The 21,088-nt window shown below is 41.2% G+C and overlaps 1 protein-coding gene across 1 annotated transcript; it reads right to left on the bottom strand.

Moving 5' to 3' along the window:
- Window positions 1–9,969: 9,969 nt before the first annotated feature.
- On the bottom strand, window positions 9,970–10,923 carry LOC127185583 (Y-box-binding protein 1-like). The gene has a single exon (XM_051142022.1). It carries the CDS (start codon window positions 10,921–10,923, stop codon window positions 9,970–9,972), a length of 954 nt encoding a protein of 317 aa, XP_050997979.1.
- Between the last annotated feature and the right edge of the window lie 10,165 nt (window positions 10,924–21,088).

Genomic DNA, 21,088 nt, shown 5'->3' with positions numbered 1-21,088 from the left:
CCAGATGTGCCCCCCACTGATTTCTGTTCTCTCTCTCCCAGCCCTTCCTCTCCCAATACCTGGTCTCCCTGTTCCCCTCCCAACCCCTCTTCCACCCAGTTCCCTCCACCCATCCACCTCCAATGTCTGTTTTGTTTATCTTTCTGAGTGAGATTCAAGCATCCTCCTTTGGGCCCTCTTTGTTACTTAGCTTCTTTGGGTCTGTGGATTGTAGGATGCTTATCCTGAACTTTATGGCTAATATCTGCTTATAAGTGGCTTCTTACCATGTGTGCCTTTCTGGGCCTGGGTTACCTCACTCAGGATGATCTTTTCTAGTTCCATCCATTTGCCTGTAAATTGAATAATGTCTTCATTTTTAATAGGTGAGTAATATTCCATCGTGTAAATGTACCATAGTTTCTTTATCCATTCTTCGGTTGAGGGACAGTTAGGTTGTTCCCAGTTTCTGGCTATTATAAATGAAGTTTTAATTATTTACTTCATCTTGATTTAACTTTGGTATGCCATATAAATCTAGCTTTAGTTTGTTGGAATATAAACATTTAAAGTATGCCCTTATGATTCTCTAATCTTCTGAGCATTCATTGTAATGTCTCCCTATTCACCTCTAATTTTCTTAATTTGGATCCTCTCTTTCTTTTGGTCAATTTGGTTAAAGGTTTGTCTAGGTTGTAAATCTTTTCAAAGAATTAACTTTTCATTTCAATAATTCTGTGTATTGTTTTTGTTGTTGTTGTTTATATGTCATTAATTTCAGCCCTGATTTCTTTTAAAGCTCAAAGACCATTAGAGTTTTAAAAGGTAACAAAGGCCAGGTAAGAGATAAATCTCCTAGCTTCCCAAAGGAGGAAAATGAAGAAGATATAACTATGGAGATCTGTAGCATGTTGTGTTGGGGGGGCGGTAAGTAAGACCTAAGAATACTTAGGCTCATGTCAGTGTCCAACAGAAAAGGAAGAATAGGAAAAGAAATAATTACAGCATTCTGAGAAAGGAAGCAGACTCAGCCAGACCTCACAGTGACTCATAAGGATTGTCTTAGCCCTGATTTTTATTATCTCTTCCTACCTAATGTTTTTGAGTGCTGTTTGTACTTATTTTCCCAGAGCCTTGAGGTACATCATTAAATTATTAACTTGATATCTCTAAACCTTTTGATACAAGAGCTTTAAAAAAAGGAAAACTATTCTAGGCAGTGGTGGCAAATGCCTTTAATCCCAGCACTCAGGAGGCTAAGGCAGGGAGTTCCTTGTGAGTTTGAGGTCATCTTGTTCTACACTGCAAGTTTCAGGACAACCAAGGCTACACAAGAAAATTATGTTTTGGAAAAAGAAAAACAAAAAGAATAAAAGCAAAAACTACAATCACCATCCTAAAGTATCTTAGATCCATTATTCTCTGCCTTAATAATATATGTCCAGATTGACCTGCAAATTTACTAGTCTAGTAGAATTTCCATGGAATAACAGTTTCTATCATCAATAAAGACAGACAGATGTTGTAACTGGCATGGCAGAAATGAAGACATTCTGAAAAAATTCTTGTATCTTACAATCGGACCATCAGGTTATTAAAACAATGGACCCTGAAGAAATGAGTATGTTCCCAAGAATCTCATGCTGGGAGGAAAAAAAGCCCTCAGCCAGAAGGAGAATTTGTCTCTAGAAGAAAGATTTCCTATACGCAGGGGATGACAGCGGCCAGAATTGTTGACCCTGGATCTGGAGTAGCAGGAAGTTATAAGCCACCTGATTCAGATTCTGGAAACCTAAATTGGGTCCTCTGGAAGAGCAGCAAGTGCTGTTAACCATAACATCATCTTTCCAGCCCCTTAGTTTATTCTTTAATCTGACACATGGAATTGTATATATTATGGTTTACAGTGGGTTTTTTAATGCATGCATATAATATATATAGACCAGATCAGTGCTGTTGGCATCTCTCACTTAAGATATTTATCACTTTTGAGTTGTAAACATTTACAGTCTTTTCTATTGGCTATTTTAAAGTATTCACCTAACTGTTGTCAATTACAGTTACCTTGCTGGGCTACAGAATATCATTGATCCAATCCAATTTCATTAAGTATTCAATCAATTAACTATTCCTCTTCCACACAACCTTATCCTATTCTGAGACTCAAGTAACCACTATTTTTCCCCCTATTTCTGTTAGATCAACTATCTTGGACCCTAAATATAAGTAAGACCATACAGTGTTTGTCTTTCTATCTCCAGCTCTGTCCTTGTTGTTGCAAATAACAAGATTCCATTATTTTTAATAACCATATTCTTATATAAATACCATTATATTGAAGTAGAGGCCAACTCTACTTCAGTATAATCTCATTTTTGTTTTTAGTTGGAATTAAAAGAAAATACATAGATTATAAGAGTTGGCAAGGTAGCTCTGTTGTTAAAGTAAAGACCAAATGTTTGATTTTACCAATGAAGACTCAAGAGCCAGATATTGGGGTGAAAACCTACTAGCTCAGAGAGGCAGGGAAAGCACCCAGCTGACATCCCAGAAGCAAAAAGCCAAAATGCCAAAAGCCAAAAGCCCAAGGCCAAAAGCTTACTAGCTCAGCTGATGTCCTGGGAGGAAAAAGGCAAAAGCTAAAAGCCAGAAAACTAAAGAGATCCTTCCTATTCTCCACTCTGTCTTAAATACCCTTCAACTCAATGGCCCTCCTTTCTATTTAGTCCCTGTCAGCTGGTTTCTTGCACCGTCTCTTGACCTAGGGTTAACTTTGTTAAATCCTGTGTACAGGAAGCTCTTGGATTAAAGGTGTGTGCTAGGGCTGGACCACACCATAATCACATGTTTACAACAAAAAGAAAATTCTTGGATTAAAGGTGTGTGTTACGGCTGAACCATACCAAACAAGAAACAAGTTTTTACAGTTCACAACCTGGGGATTCACAGTGGCATCAAATATCCTACAACATGGCTCAATGGGTAAAGGTATTTTGTCCTCATGGTGAAAGGCCCTTACCTTCTCTGACTCCAACATGTTCCATGAAGCACATACATGTGCACATACAAAATGAACAAAAATCTAATTAAATTTTTAACTATAGTTTTCTTTGTGTGCGTATTTTGCCTGTACATATTTCTATGGATCATATGTGTATTTAGAGCACATGGAGGTCAGAAAAGGACATGAAATTCTCTAAATCTCAGGTGACAGACAATTGTAAGCTATAATACAGTGCTGGGAATGGAAGCTGGGTTTTCTAGCTGGGAATGGAAGCTGGGTTTTCTAGAAGAATAGTCAGTGCTCTTAAACACTGAGACATCTTTCTAGTCCCATCAAATGTAATTAAAATGTTAAAACATACACATATAATTTGCCTCTGGGAATATAAATCAGCATAGTCAACAGAAAATAAAAATGAACTACCTACCAAATGATCCACCAAACCCTCTTCTAGGTATATAGTCAAAGCAATGAACTCAGCACCTCATAAAGCAATCTGGATTTTCATGCTGATCGTAGCACTTTCACAATGGCCAATTTATAGCAACAACTTAAGCATTTGTCAAGAAATGAGTGGCAAAAGAAATTATTATACACATATTGTAGTAATTAGAATATTTCTAGGCCTTTTAAAAGAAGGACATTATGCTATTTCCAACAACAGGGATGAACATGGAAGTCATGCTAAGTCATGTAAAACAAACATGGTAAGAAAAATGATACAAAACTTTACTTACATATGGAATCTCATAAAAAAGACGGGGGCTGAGAATATAGTTTGGTGGTAGGGCACTAGCTTAACTTAACATATGCAAGACTGGGATTCATTCTCTAGCTATGCAAAAAAGGAATGTATAGAAATAGAGAGTAGCCAGGCGTGGTGGCGCACGCCTTTAATCCCAGCACTTAGGAGGCAGAGGCAGGCAGATCGCTGTGAGTTCAAGGCCAGCCTGGTCTACAAAGTGAGTCCAGGATGGCCAAGGCTACACAGAGAAACCCTGTCTTGAAAAAAAAATAAAGAAAAAGAAAAAGAAAAAGAAAAAAGAAATAGAGAATAAAACAGTAGTTACCAGGGGCAAGAAGAAATCAGGGTGAGAGATGGGTGTCAAGAAATCCTGCTGCTAAGGTCGTAATCCACAGTTACTGGAAAACCCTGAGCTTGGTGCAAAATGGAGGACTCCCTGTTGGCAGCAAGGCTTCCTTTTCTATGCACAGGGAGCCCAGATCCCCACACCCTCTACCTGAAGAATGTCACATAGTCCTTAGGGAAATTACAGGTCCAAATCCCTTTCTCCCAATGAGAACCTGTTCAGCAAGCACCTGGGGTTCCTGGAATGTCTCTTTATGTAAATGAGGCATCTAAGTATATTAGATCTTCAACCAATGACATTTGCTCATCTTGGATATCCCTCCCCCTCTCCCAAAGCCTTATATAACCATCATTCACCATGAATAAAATTGATCTGACTGCCCAAAGCTGATCCTAGAAAGTCATTTCCATTCAGTTATAAATAACTTCACAACAGCAAAACGAAAAGAAGACAAGCACACAAACACCAGCACCACCACCATCATAATAAAAGGAACCAGCAACCATTGGTCACTAAGATCTCTCAGCATCAGTGGACTCATCTCTCCAATAAAAAGACACATAGTAACAGATTGGATATGCAAACAGTGCCCAACATTCTGCTGCACATGAAGAACACACCTCAGCAAAAAAATAGGCATTACCTCCGAGTAAAGAGCTGGAAGAAGGTTTTTCAAGCAAGCTGGAGTAGTAATCCTAATACCTAATAAAATAGACTTTCAACCAAAATTTTAAAAGTTGGGGAAGGACACTTCATTCTCATCAAAGGAAGAGTCCAACAAGAAGACATCTCAATCCTGAACATCTATGCCCCAAATAAAAGGGTACCCACATTTGTAAAAGAAACAGTACTATAGTGTAAACACACATCAATCCCCACAACATTAAGACAGAAACTAAATAGACAAATAATGAAACTAACAGTTTCATGAATCAAATGGACCTAATAGATGTCTACAGAACTTTTCACCCAAACACAAAAGATTATACTTTCTTTTCAGCACTGCACAGAACCTTCTCCAATATCAACCATACAGTTGGTCAGAAAGCAAACCTCAACCTATAAAAGAAAATTGAATTAACCCATTGTAATTTGTCAGATAACCATGGATTCAAGCTGGACTTCAACAACAACAGAAATAACAAAGCCTACACAGTCATGGAAACTTAACAACTCCTTACTCAAAGACCATTGGGTCAGAAAAGAAATAAAGAAAGAAATTAAGAACTTCCTAAAAGTTAATCAAAATGAAGGCACAGCATGCACAAACTTATGGGACACCATGAAAACAGAGCTAAAAGGAAAGGTCGTAACACTAAGCAACTTCATAAAGAAATGGAGAGATCCCATATTAGCAACTTAATAGCTCATCTGAAAGCTATAGAAAAAAACAACAAACACACCCAAGAGGTAATAATCAAACTTAGGGCTGAAAACAATGAATTAGAAGCAAAGAAAATAATACAGAGAATAAAAAAAAAAAAAAAAAAAAAAAACACGAGCTGGTTCTTTGAGAAAATCAACAAGATAGACACACCCTTAGCCAAACTAACTAAATGGCAGAGGGAGAGTATTCAAATCAACAAAATCAGAAATGAAAAAGGAGACTTTATGATAGACACTGAGGAACTACAAAGAATCATTAGGGCTTACTTCAAAAGCCTATATGCCACAAAATGTGAAAATCTGAATGAAATGGACAATTTTCTTGATAGGTACCAACTATCAAAATAGAGTCAAGTTCAGGTAAACAAATTAAATAGTCCTATATCTCCTAAGAAAAGAGAGACAGTCATCAAAGTTCTCCCAAACAAAAATAGCCCAGGGCCAAGATGGATTCAGTGCAGAATGCTACCAGGACTTTAAAGAAGACCTAATACCAATTCTCTCCAAACTATTCCACAAAGTAGAATCAAAAGGAACATTAGAAAACTCTGAGTCAACAGTCACCTTGATACCTAAGCCACACAAGGATCCAAGAAAGGGAGAATTTCAAGCCAATTTCTTTTATGAACATAGATGTAAAAATACTTAGTAAAATACTCTTCTGCAAACCAAATCCAAGAAAACATCAAAACTATCATTCACCATGACCAAGTAGGCTTTATCCCAGGCATGCAGGGGAAGTTCAATATACAGAAATCCATCAATGGAATACATCATATAAACAAACTGAAAGTAAAAAAAACCTCATGATCATTTCCATAGAAACCATAAAACATTTGGCAAAACCCAATACTCATTCATTGTTAAAGTCTTGGAGAGATCAGGGATACAAGGCATATACCTAAACATAATAAAAGCAAAATACAGCAAGCCAATAACCAATGTCAAACTAAACAGAAAGAAAATTAAATCAATTCCACTGAAATCAGAGACAAAACAAGGCTGTCCACTCTCTCTGTATCTCTTCAATATAGTACTTGAAGTCCTTGCCAGAACAATAAGAAGACTAAAGGAGATCATGGGGATACAAATTGGAAAGGAAGAAGTCAAATTATCACTATTTATGGGTTACCATAGTATACATAAGTGACTCCCAAAAATTCTACCAAGGAACTCCTATAGCTGATAAACACTTTCAACAAAATGGCTATATACAAAATAAACTAAAGAAAATCAATAGCCCTGCTGTATGCAAATGACAACTGGACTGAGAAAGAAATTAGGGAAAGTACACCCTTCTCAATAGCCACAAATAATATAAAGTATCTTGGTGTAATGCTAACCAAGCAAGTAAAAAACTTGTGTGAAAAAAAAAAACACCTTCAAGTCTCTAAAGAAAGAAACTGAATAAGATATCAGAAGATGGAGAGATATCCCATGTTCATGGATTGGGAGGGTCAACATAGTAACCCTTACCAAAAGCAACATCTTACCAAAAGAAATCTACAGATTCAGTGCAATACCCATCAAAATTCCTGCACAAAGCCAGGCATGGTGTCACATGCCTTTAATCCCAGCACTTGAGAAACAGAGACAGATGCATCTCTGTGAGTTTGAGGCCAGCCTGGTCTACAGATTGAATCTAGAACAGCAAGGGCTACACATAGAAACCCTATCTCAAAACAGTAACAATAACAACACAATTCCTACACAATCCTTTACAGACCTTGAAAATCAATTCTGAACTTCACATGGAAAAACAAAAAGCCCAGAATAGCTAAAACAAACCTGAACAATAAAAGATCATCTGGAGGAATCTCCACGCTGGATCTCAAGCCGTACTATTGAACAACGGAAAAACAAAACAAAAAACAAACAAACAAAAAAACCACATTGTACTGCATAGAAATAGGCTGGTTGATCAGTGGAATAGAATCAAAGACCCAGAAATAAACCCAAATACCTATGGACTCTTGATGTTGACAAAGAAGCCAAATCCATTACAAATAGTACTGGTCTAACTAGATGGCTACATGTAGAAAAAAAATGCAGTAGATCCATATTTATCACTCTGCAATGACTTATAGTCCAAATGGATTAAAGACCTCAACATAAAACCAGACACACTAAATCTGTTAGAAGAAAAAGTAGGGAAGAGCCTTGAACTCATAGCCACAGGGGACAACTCACTGAATAGAACACAAACAGCTCAGGCTCTCAGATCAACAATGAATAAATTGGACCTCAAGAAACTGAAAAGCTTCTGTAAGCCAAAGGACACTGTCAACAGAACAAAGCAACAGCCTACAGACTGGGAAAAGATCTTCACCAAGCCTACATCCGACAAAGGGCTAATATCCAAAATATATAAAGAACTCAAGAAATTAAACACCACCAAACCAAATAACCCAATTAAAAAATGGAGATCAGAGCTAAACAGAATTCTCAACAGAGGAATATTGAATGGCTGAGAAACAATGAAATGCTCAACATTCCTGGACACTAGGCAAATCTGAATCAAAATAACTCTGAGATTCCATCTTACACTTATGGGAAAGGCTAAGATCAAAAACTCAGGTGACAGCACGTGCTGGTGAGGATGTGGAGAAAGGAGAACACTCCTCCATTGCTGGTGGGAGTGCAAATTTGTACAACCACTTTGGAAATCACTCTGGTGTTTTCTCAGAAAGTGAGCAATACTGCTACCTAAAAACCCAGATACTCCACTCCTGGGCATATACCCAAGAAGTGATGCACCATACTACAAGGATACTTGCTCAACTATGTTCATAGCAGCTTTATTCATAATAGCCAGAATCTGGGAGCAACCTAGAGGTCCCTGAACTGAAAAATGGAAAAACAAACTCTGGTACATTTATGCAATGGACTACTATTCAGCTATCAAAAACAAGGAAATTTTGAAATATGCACACAAATGGGTGGGGCTAGAAATGATCGTTCTAAGAGAGGTAACCCAGAACCAGAATAATACACATGGTATATACTCGCTTATAAGTGCATATTGTCCCAACAGAGATGTCCTCTGAGAAATTCCACCTAGTGCAGGGTAGGGACAGATACTGGGACATGCAGCCAGAGTGTGGGTGATCAGCTGTGAATTGTATGCAAGAGCTGGTGGAAGGAAAGACATGGGGGCGAAGAGAGTTGTCAGGACCTGTGCCAGGAGACTTTCAAGACTGGCTGATCTGTACCCAGGGTGGGCTGCACAAACTGAGGCACCAATCAAGGACATTGCAGGCAGAGGACCTTGTCCCGCTGATCACATGTAGCCAATGGACAGCTCATTCTCCACATGGTGGGTAGGTGCACAGGGGACTTCCTCTGAGAAGAACTCTGGTGCCTTCAATTTTATCACTGCCCCTTAGTGGAGGGGTCCTGTCAAACACAGAGGAAGGTGATGCAAGCTATCCATGTGAGACCTGATTGGCTGTGGTCAGACAATGGGGGAGGCGAACCCCACCGGTCATAGGTCATGGGGAGGGGAATAAAATGGAAAAGGGAGGGAGGGTGAGAACAGTAAGATAAGAGCAGGGGGTAGGGGGCCCGTTACAACCATGATGCAATGTGAATACATTATAGTAATAATGAAGATTTTTAAAAAGACAATAAATGTGATGGTCTCAGAACCAGGCATGATCCTGCACATCTCTGTAATCCCAGCACCTAGGAGGTAGACGCAGGAAAGTTGGGAACTCAAAGACAGGCAGAGCTGTATCACAGAAGCCCACCTTACACAACCAAAGAAAGAAGACAGTGGTCTCAAGCAAGAGTGGTGGTGCACTTGTATTATCCCAGAAATCACATGGCTGAGGCTGGGCGATTGCTTCAGCTCAGGAACTGAGATTAGCCTGGAAAACACAGTGAGACCCTCAGGCTGTTCTTTGTCTCTCCCTCCCCCTCCCTCTCTCCCCTTTCCTCCCTCCCTCCCTCTCTCCCTCCCTCCCTCCATCACTCTTCTCTCTCTCTCTCTCTCTCTCTCTCTCTCTCTCTCTCTCTCTCTCTCTCTCTCTGATTTGTGGATAAGCAGAGTGTGGCATGGAGTTCTAGGTTAACGTCTCAGAATTTGTTTCAAATAACAGAGAATGATAACTTTATATATATATATTTATATATTTTAGACCTTTATTTACATGTGCTTGCAGTGCATTGACTTTTTAAAAATAAGGTTGTAAAAATAAAGTTCTTAAAAATCTGAACTTGATCTGATATTTAACAATTTAAACACCACTAAAGTTGTATCGAGAAAAACCAGGCCTTGAAAAAAATCATGGCTGCCATTACAAAAAAGGGACATCATTATGAAAAATAATAACCTGATGCAGCACAGACAATGCAGATAGTTCTAGAGTATCTGGTCAACGGGGGAAAAGCAAGCACGCTTAAGGTCTGCAGATCTAATCATTGTTCTCTTCTTGTGGCTCAAATTTCATTTTCATTTTTCCTGGTTAGATGACCAGCCGGCTGATTGTAGAGATGGCTAGCCTGCATTTAGTCAGCCCCGCCCTGCTCAGCCTGGGGAGCCTGCGGATTCTCAGCTGATGGGTCTGCTGCCTTTGTCTCTTTGCCATCTTGTGGTTTACGGATCTCCGGGTGTCTGCATCTGTACGTGAAGTTGCGGCCATGCCGACCTTGAGGCGGCTGCTGACCTTGGGTCTCAGAGGCTCCTTGATGTTCCTTGTCCTCTTCCTTGTGGTCCTCGCTAGGTTGTCTTTGGCGAGGAGGGCCCCTGCGGGATCTTGGTGTGTAGCCCTGATATATATTCGGTCTCACAGGTCTGCCTTGCTCTCGTGCACCCTGCTTGTCAGCACTCTCCATCGCTTTTCCTTTCACAGGGCGGCTGGAACACTGTGGTCGACGCCTACAGCGTCTCCGCATAGCAAAAGGCGCGAACCCTCGCTGAGGAAATGGCCAGCGCTGTGGGGCCTGGTCTTCAGCAGAGCTTTCTGCTCCCTCACTCTTTTCCTCACTCTGGCTGTTCTGGCAGTTTTGCTGGTGATGACATGGAGGACCCCTCTGATCTGCACAGCGTGTGTTCCGGTCTGCCGCGTATTTACTGCCTTGAACAGCGATTCCTCCAGGGCCTGTAACATTTGCTGCCTCCGCGCCCCTGTCTCCTTCAACAATATCAAACTCCACAGTCTCTCCATCTCCTACACCGCGAAAGGACTTCCTGGGGTGGTTCTTCTTTATGGCCCTATGGTGCACAAATATGTCTTCCCCGGTGTCATTCCTTGTGATGAAACCGTATCCGTTCCTTAGATTGAACCATTTTACTGTTCCCAAAACCTTGGTCTGGATGACCTTCTTGTCCTGGAGGGCGGGCACCTCTGATGTGGCGTCCCCTATGCCTCCACTGTCTGTGCTCCCCTGGGAGCTGGGCTTGGTGGCTGCTGCACTGAGGGCGGCGGACAGCGGCTGCTGTGTCCTGGCCTTTCTTCTCATGGTTGAGGTGGTGGCAACTGCGACCTGCAGTTAAGGCCAAGGCTCCTACTGGGTGTGATGTTGACCAGGCCGCCTGGGACCGTGGAGCCCTCAGGGCTCTCTGTGGCTCGCTGTTGGCTCCCCCAACCAATTGAACTAACTCGAAAATGACAACTTGATGCACAACTCTGACTCTCACAGAAGGAAATGAACGTAAGATAAGAAGAGTCTCACAAATACAGACATAAAGATCCTGGATACGGATGAAAGTTCTAAATAGAATTCAGATGAAGTTCTAGAATCATTTCCATTCATGTCGTGAACAAGGTGAGGGTGCCTGCTGTCCTTGCAACTAATACTATTAGGGGTCTCCTTTGCCAATCCATGGTGGTGCACACCTTTAATTCCACCACTTGGGAGGGAAGAATTCATACCATCATGTCCTACTTGTAGAAAATACGGTTGTGCATATAGGATACCTAAGATAATTAGAGGATAAAGATTTGCACTGACAAATGAATTAGGTCCTGCTTTTCCAGAGGACCTGAGTTCAATTCCCAGCACCTACATGGCAGCTCACAGCTGTCTGTAACTCTATGATCTGACACCCTCACACAGACATATATGTAAACACCATGCATATAAATAAAAATAAGTAATTTTTTAAAAAGCTCAGAACCAGGCATGATGATGGTACATGCCTTTAATGCAGCACTTGGGAGGCAAAGGCAGGCAGATCTCTATAAGTTCGAGGCCAGCCTCGTCTACAAAATGAGTCCAGAACAGCCAGGGCTAGAACATAGAGAAACCTTATAATGAAAAACCAAATGTAAATAAATAAACAACTAAATATTAAAAAGTTCAGATTTCAGTAAGAACAAGGATGGTGTGTGTGTGTGTGTTTGTGTGTGTGTGTGTGTGTGTGTGTACTTAGAGCCTAGTAGACTTTCTAGTAATGCAATAGATGCTTACTCAATAAATATCAATTGAATGAATGAATGAAACATTTATTGATTGTTGACCAATGCTACTGCAACAGTGCCCTCTCCCTCTCTGTGGTACACACTGTGATGTGCTTCTCTGCTCTCCAGACTCATGGCCTCTGCCTACAACAGACAGATGCTGAGCTATCTGTGTGCTAGAGAAAGAAGCAGCAGATTGAGAGTAGAGTTTGAAGTTTCCTAGCATGGAGGTATACTAAAAACTGAATTGATGGCAATGCCAACTACCTTGATTTGATCATTACATATCTGAGAACATATATCGAAGTACAGCCATCCTCCGTAAGTCAGGGTAACTATCATATGACAAACAACACATTTCAAAGAATAAATGGAAGAATGATTCAGGTCCTCTAATATTGCCCCCCCCCCCAGAGAGCTCATGGTCTCTCCAGGAAGAGGAGACGGAAGTTGTGGGTCTGATGCTCTGATACCTTGGGCATTAGCAGCATTGTCACATGACTTGCATGGACCTTGTGCACTCCTGCATCCTGTGAGACTCTCCTAGCTTCTTCATTTCCAGGACTCAATACCAGCGGCTGACTAGGCCTATCTCACAATAGGGTGGTTTTACTCCTGTTTAGGAAAGATAGGTAGATAGATAGATAGATAGATAGATAGATAGACAGACTGACATAGAGACAGTCAGAGAAAGTGGGTGGGGTTTCAAGACATCTAGACTGTTGTGTCTGTGTACTCACACAATCTCGCTGCCCCAGCCTCTGTTGCCCTGGCTGTCCTGGACATCTCTTTGTAGGCCAGGCTGTCAACAAACTCACAGATCCGCCTGCCTCTGACTCCCAACTGCTGTGAATACAGGCGTGTGCATGTAATCTGGACCTAAAGTGCTCTAATGACAGGATTTATAGAAACTTACGGAAAGCAGACGGGGTGTGTAGCATAGTGGTACAGGGCATGAGAGTATAGAACAAAGTGGTGTTGTTGAGACAGGGTCTCATATCTGAGGTTGGCCTCAAATTCAATATGTAGCCCAGGGTGACTTTCTGAACTTCTTATTTCCCCTGCTTTCACTTCTGGAGTGCTGGGATTACAGGAGTATGCCAATATGGCTGCCTGTATACAGTCCTGGGGATAAAATCAGGGCTTTGGGCCACTCAGGCAAGCACTCTACCAACTGAATATATCCCAAAACCCCTAAGATAGTGGACTGTTGACATAAAAGAGTAGTTTACAAAATAGTATATAGAGTGATACTATTTAGTATCTGATATATTTTTGTGTGTATTCATGTAAAAGGAGAGGAGGGAAAAGACAAAGGGAGAGACATGGATACATATTAAGACAATGTGGTGGTGGATCCAAGACGGCTGATAGGAACACACATCTTATTTGATCAACAGGACAGCAGTGACTGTACCCAAGGATGGATCTAGGAAATACAGAACACCAGTGCTCTTGATCCACAGGTGAGAGGGGTGCTCCACTTGTGTGGAGCACAGGCAGGTCTGGAGTCAGGCCACCCAGAGAATCCACAGAAAACTTCCTGGGTCCTTACAGGGAAAGTCAACCCATTCCAAGGTCTAGCTAGAGCAGGCCTTGTGAGAGTGTAATTTCTGACCTCCGGAGCCCAAATGGAGCTGTGTGCTGTGGAAACCCCAGCATCTGCCATTGCTGGCCCACTGGAGACCACACAACCTAGAAAACAAGTGGATCTGTCTTCAGATTCCCAGATCAACCCACAGAAGCTTCCATAGTCTCAGCAGGCATGGATGCACCCCAGGGGCTTGAGGCAGCACGCCTGGCCAGAGTGTGATCTCTGATCTCCTGGGCCAAGAGGGAACTGTGTGCTACATCTGTGCCTGCTGTCTCACTGGAGATTGCACAGCCTAGCAAATAAGCCAATATGACCTCAGGACCCCAGACCAATCCACAGAAAGTTCTCTGGTTCAGGCAGGCAGTGACATACACCAGGGACTGGCAGCAGCGTGCCTAGCCTGAACGCAATCTCTGACCTCCTGTGCCCAGAGGGAAGTGTGGTCTGCTAAAGTACCAGGGTCTCTGAAGAATGAAATTGAAGAAGATTATCAGAAGATGGAAAGATATCCCATGCTCATGGATCAGCGGGAGAGCTAGGAGAGGGTAGGCCGCTGGGAGGATATGGGGCAACCCTAGCTGTGATTCCTGGTAGCTTGGGTCATGGAGAGAGAAGCAGCCGCCCCTAAACCAAATAGGACTCCTAGTGGAGGGAAGGGAACACCAATCCACCCACAAAAACTTTGACCCAGAATTTACCCTGCCTAAAAGATGAGCAGGGATAAAGATAGAGCAGAGATTGAGGGAATATCCAACCAATGACTAGCCCAACCTCAGACACATCCCATGGGAGAGAGTCAACCCTGACACTAATAATACTCTGTTATGCTTGCAGACAGAACCTTAGCATAGCTATCTACTGAGAGGCTATATACCCAGCAGATGCTGAGACTCACAGCCAAACATTGGGCAAAGTATAGGGAGTCTTGTAGAAAAGTGGGGGGATAGATAGAAGGACCTGGAGGTAACAGAAGCCCCATAAGAAGATCATCAGAGCCAACTAACCAGGGCCCAGAGGGCCCTTCTGAGACTGAAACACAACCAAGGACCATGCATGGACTGGATCTAGGCCCTCTATACAGATGTAGTTGGTGGGCAGCTCAGGCTTCATGTGGGTCCCCTAGTAAGGGGAGCGGGGGTTGTCTCTGACATGGACTCCATTGTCTGCTTCTTTGTAATTACACCCGGGCGTGTCTGCCTTGCCAGGCCACAGGGGAAGAGGATGTGCTCAGTTCTGATGTGATTTGATGAGCTGGGGTGGGTGAGTAGGGGGAACTCCCCTTTTCTGAGGAATAAGAGAGGGAGGAAGGTGAAGACGGAGGCAGGGAGGGTGTAATTGAGAGGAAAGGATAGAGGGGGCTATGATAGGGATGTAAATATGTATATTCTGTATGATTACTTCTCTGTGTGTAAGTACATGTATGTATGTGCATGGGTGCGTGCGCACACACCTGTGTGTGTGTGTGTGTGTGTGTGTGTGTGTGTGTGTGTGTAATCAGAAGTTGGCATAAGGTGTTTTTTTAATTAATTTATTCGGATTACAACTTAACTGTTATCCCATCACTTGTATTCTCCCGTTCCTCTCTCCCTCCTGCTTTCACCCTATTCCCCTCCCCTAGGTCTATAACTGAGAGGGACCTCCTCCAACACTATATGGACATAGGCTATCAAGTCTCATCTTGGTAGCCTGCTCATTCTTTCTTTGAGTGCCACCAGGCTTTCCCACCAAGGGGAGGTGGTCAAATATGGGCACCAGAGCTCATGTCAGAGTCAGTCCCCACTCTCCACACAACTGTGGGCATTAAGTGTTTTCCTTGACTGCAGCCAACTTTATTCACTGAGGCAGAGTTTCCTAGTGAAGTAGAAGCTCAGTAATTCCACCAGTGTAGTCAGTAGGCTTAGGCCAGAATTCCACTGTCTCTGCCTCCTGAGCACTGAAATTACAGGTGTACCACCATGCCCACTTGCACTTACATGGGTACTAAGGATCTGAAGTCTGGTCTTCCCACTTGCATGGCAAGCACTTTAGTCACTGTGCCATCTCCCCTGCCACCCATCCATAACAACTTTTAAGCACATAGTGCAGAATTGTTAAAGTATAGTCATACTTCCGGACAACATATCTCTAGAATTTTCATCTTGCAAAACTAAACTTCTTTACTCATTTTCCCTTTCCACTTGCTCTTGATAACTGCCATTCCACTTTCTGTTTCTATGGGTTTGACATCTTTCTATATTTGATGTGAGTGGAATCATATAACACGGACATTTTTGTGGTAGGCTTTTCCCATTTAGCTTAAAGCCTTCAAAGTTCATCTATGTTGTACCGCATGTCATGATTTTCTTTCTCTATAAGGTTTTGAATAGTATTTCACTGGATTATATATAGACCATTTTTCTTTGTCCATTCCTCAGTAAATGTGTATTTCTACCTATTAGCTAGTATGAATAATGCATCAGTAAAAACAGCATTGTTAACATTTCATCAATATCTTGAATTTTTATACACTTTAAATTTTCAATAAAAAGAATAAAAACAAATAGAAAAAGGAGTATAATTTGAAATAGAATACATGAAAATAACCAAATTATATTAGACATGAGATTTTTTTTTCAAATATATAAACTGGGAATGCTGGTGACCTCCTTTAATCCCACCACTTGAGAGGCAGAAGACATCTCTGTGATTTCCAGGCCAGCCTGGTCTACATAGCAAGCTATAGGCCAGCCATGGCTACATAGTGAGTCTCTCTTCTTCTTCCTCTTCCTTTCCTTCTCCTTCTCCATCCTTCTCTCTCCATATGAATATAGATATAAATTAGAAACACTGAGATGACTTAAGTTGGCAAAGGTTCTTACAGCCAAGCCTTATAACCCGTTTTGAGCCTCAGAACCACATGGTATAAGGAAAGAATCAATTCCCACAAGTTGTCTTCTGCCTTTTATATGTGTGCCTCACTGTGTGCCCTCTATACACAAAGATAAAATAAACTTTTAAATTAAATATATATTATTTGATAGATTTTTCAAAATAGATAGTTTATTTGTCCAACAAATGCAGATCTTATCTAGGCAACTGGAACTAAATGACATTTTTCTAGGTAAGCATTGCTTGTTACAAAATAAATATAATAGTATCAAATAGAAATTCTTCACTCACTCCAGCACATAATCCATTAAATGGAAAATACATTTTCTCTCATAACAATTTTCAAGCACATACGGTCATATTCTCTATTATGTGTGCAGGAACAAAGACCTGGACTCCTGATGTTTCCTTTGATTGTGAGCACTGAATCATAATTAAGATGCACACACTTAACTCCAATGTTTGTGTTGTCTCACTATTTGTGAGGATCCAAAGTCAGACCATTTTATTTCAAAGCAATTGTGATTATTAGAAATGAAGTGGCTCCCTTAGTCTTTGTAGTTTGTTTGGTCTTATATCAGTAGAAGTTAGTATCAAATAGGCAGTGAATGGGATAGAGTTGAAATCTGGTTGTTCTTTTCATCTGATGTGCTACAGTGGAGGAAAAATAAAACAGTCATTAGTGGATGAATGAGAAATCAGACGGAAGAGATTTAGAGTACCTGAGTCCTGTGTCTCAATAGCTTGACAACCTGATGTATGCTTCAGAAGTGTGACTGTTTTTTTCCATAGAGTCTTCCAAGTTTATGTGACTTGGCTCCACATTTGTTAATTTTCTACAAATTGCAGGTAGGAATGTGACTCTGGGAACTAGGCTGGTTTGTTATTCTTGGTCTTACATCCTCTGAAGGTCTATGTATGCCAATCACATGTAGGAACTCATAGAACTGGTATTGAAATTCATGCCTTCAGCAAAGTTTATCCCCCTTCAACAGGATTGTAATTTGGTCCACATTCCAGTGAAAAACTATTAGGATGTTATTCTATTAAATGGCTGCAGATATCTGAAAGCTTAATAGCCTGCATGGGCAAATACCATAGTGTGGGAGCATATAATGAACAATCATACGGATATATTTTCTGCCCCAGTAACATGGCCAGGGGGCCAGAAATAATGCAGCATGTGCTGAAAGTACTCTGAAGGCCTCTGTGAGTAAAGAGCAAGTTGGTAGGAAAATAGATGATATATCTTTTCCATCTCTGCCTATTGGCTTCCCCTAACCACTCTACTACACAGATATTGAGGGAACTATAATTTAAAAGGTGGGAGGAAAGTTATGGTGACCAGATGATACTCAGAAAGGGAGGCAGGATCAATCAGCAGCCAGAGACGAGGGGGGAACATGAAGCCCTTGCAAGTCTGGTCCAGGGCACACCAGCCTTTCATTTTTCTGGGTACTGTACGGTTGAAGGTAGCTTAATTCTTCACCAAGAGTCCAAACGTGCCACCTGTACGTTCCTCTAATTATCTTTGATCAGGCTTATATGGTCGGAAGCTATGCTTCAGCAGCTGCGATTGAGCCCAGGGCATAGCTAAGTCTATAATTACTGGCTGGTTAAATCAGAACTCTTTCAGAATTTAGAGGCTATTTGAGCAAACGGTTTTAAATATTTTTAGACTATAAACTTGCCCTTTTGAACCTCTCAGGAAACTCAGAAATGAACAAGTAATAGTTAAGGAGAGGCAAATCTTTCAGTGAATATTTAGAAAATGAGAAGAGAACTAGATACGGGAAGGAAAGGTAAGTATTCCGCACAGAGAGGGTTATATGCTTCCTCAATAACCAGCGCCAGAGTAGGAGGCAGGCCTTGGGGTAGCCCAGTTTGAGACTCGCAAAATTCTAAAATGTGTGCCTCCAGATGATTGCTGAAAATATTAACTAAAAGGCAGTTATCAGAAAATCTAGAGTTAGATCCTAACACTATGTGATGAAATCATAGGAAATCCTTTAACCAACTCCATGATACTCAAGTATCACACATAAATTACAAACAAAAAAGCACACCAAAGTACACCACAGGGCTATTTTGAAGATCAAATAACCCAGAAAGAGCATTTAGCAGCACCTTTGGCACCTAATAAATGCTTGATGTAATAACAATAATTCCTAATATTAGAGTATATAAATTTGTCTGTCTCTGCAGGAGAGAAAGGCAATTCCTTTGCCTATATGTGCTAATTAGAATTATATGGAAGAGATAGAGAAATAAGCTCTTTCAGGCTAAAGAGTGGGAGCTGTATTCCCTTTTGAAATTAAGAAACATTATGCCTCTAACATGAACTCTGGTGCCCTCTATTTGATCATTTCCCCTTGGTGGGGAGGCCCGGAGGGCACACAGAGGAAGGGGAAGCAGGTTGTCCAAGTGAGACCTGATAGGCTGTGGTCAGACAGTGTAGGAGGAGGTTCCCTTCTGTCAGAGGTCTAGGGGAGGGGAATAGGGCCGCAAGAGGGAGGGAGGGTAGGAATGGTAAGACACAAGCAAGGGGATAACAATCAGGATGTAATCTGAATAAATTAAAATTTAAAAAAGAAACACTATTCCCAAATAATATGGTTTCCCCCTCCTTCTATAATGCTTCCAAAATGGTACCGTTGGGGTTAAAGAAAATGGTACTAAACAAATTAACTACTTCCAAATGAGATGACTACTCATAATCTAATGTAGGTGATGCTTAATAAATCCTCCTTTAAGAGGGGCAGTGGTAGCGCACGCCTTTAATCCCAACACTGAGGAGGCAGAGGCAGGCAGATCTCTGTTAGTTTGAGGCCAGCCTGGTCTACAAAGTGAGTCCAGGACAGCCAGGACTACAAGAGAAACGTTGTCTCAAAAAACAAAAACCAAAATAAATCCTCCTTTAATTGTGTAAACAAAAAAGAAGCTATGAATGGTTTAGAGACATCTAAGTGAAACTGCTTGTGGTACTGTATGTATGTATGACTTTAGACTAGATTTTGCTTTACTGCTCACCTTCAGATATGTGGCCCTGGAAAAGACCAGCAACACAAACCCATGGAAATGTTTTCCTTAAACGCAATGTGTGCATCTTACTTCTCTAAAGAAGTAGATAAAAAAGAATGAGAGTTACTTGTATATGGACTAGGGCAGCTGTGCTGCTGGATCAATGCCACTCTGATTCCCCACTGAAACAAAGGAAGTGAACTCTGTTTGCAAAAACATACTGTTTAACCCTTGAGCCAAGCAGTTGTATCTAAATGTTATCCCCCTCAAAGAACACTGTGATAATTATGTATATATGATTAAACGGCATTTGGAAAGATTGTCTGTGTGAGAGAGATTTTTAATTTTTCTCATCTTAAGCCACCGGGGTACTCTGGTCATTTACTTGGGCTCTAAAGGGCAACACCTGACATTTGGTCTTTGATGGATTTAACAGGCCGCTTGTAAGCTTAAAGGTTTTGCTTGGCTAAATCAGGTTTGATCTTAGAGGCTATTTGCAACTTTATGCGCTCTGTCTTACAGAAATGTCAGTGTTTGATTTTGCTCTGAACTGTGCATAGCAGCTCAAGGTTTGTCCCTGAGTAGCTCTGGAAACAGAAGATCCTTGGGTTTAGGCTGGTGTTCTCAACCTCCCACAAACACTCTGTATGACGCATTCCGTTCAAAGGATAATGTAAGGATTATGGATGACTGAGCAACCTCAGTCTTTTGCGGGAGATGATGCGTTTGCTTGCCTTTATTCTCTTCCTGACCAAAAAATAAATAAATAAAAAATAAAAACTATTTTGATGTGAAGCTTGAGAAACACATTTTCTATGGATTCTGTGGAAATAACGATCTCATTCTGTATGGGAAGTTAAAGCTCAGCTGGGCTTGCACTGCAGCTTGGCAGGCCTCTTGTGGACTCCCTTGGGGATCTCTTACAACAGTTGTTCTAAATCCAAACTGTTACCACTGTTCTCAAGCCCCTAGTCCTGCCCCAGCTGTCCTCCTCCTCCTCACCGATGACCTCACCACCTACTTCACCACCACAGAGTCTCTGGCCAGGCAGCACCCCACCCCCCCCCCCCCCCCGGTTTCCCTTCTTTCTTCAAAATACATAATGCTTTTACCTCTTTTTTTTTTTTTAACCACAACCCTTCTGTCTCAAAGAAAGCCACGTTCCCTTGCCAAGGCTACCTCCTCACTTGACACGACCCCACCCCTCCCCTTGAGAGAAATTGTTCCCTCAGTTATTTTTACTCACTCTTTTTCTGTAGTCCATATTCAGGGTTCTCTGGCTTCGATCCAAATCATCACCAATTTTCTTTTTTTTTTTCCCTCAGTGTTTTTATTAATTAATTTTTTATTTTTTACATATACATTTATATTATTACACATTTATACAATACACTACTTATTCAAAGAAGAACTATGACACAATCAGGAATTATATAAATGTTACACTGTTAGTGTTTTGGCTATTTGTATTTGACAGCCTTGAAGAAAACATTTTTCCTATCTTGGTGCATCTAAAATTCTGAATGTAAATCAATCTCCATCACATCTTGTCATTATCAACTTCAAATATCTATCTAGACCTAAAAACATCAAAAACCCTAAACAACTAAGCTTCACTGTAAAACTAAGATACCTGGTCTTCAACTCCATCAGAGACTTGAGATGGAATAAACTTAATTGCCTGAGTATGAAATTGTCACCCAAAACTATCTATAATGTTGGAGCATCTTCTTCAGCCTTC

The sequence above is a fragment of the Acomys russatus genome, chromosome X (assembly GCF_903995435.1).
Source record: "Acomys russatus chromosome X, mAcoRus1.1, whole genome shotgun sequence".
Classification (NCBI taxonomy): domain Eukaryota; kingdom Metazoa; phylum Chordata; class Mammalia; order Rodentia; family Muridae; genus Acomys; species Acomys russatus.
Note: the sequence above shows the minus strand (reverse complement) of the source record. Positions and strands in the feature narration are given on the sequence as shown.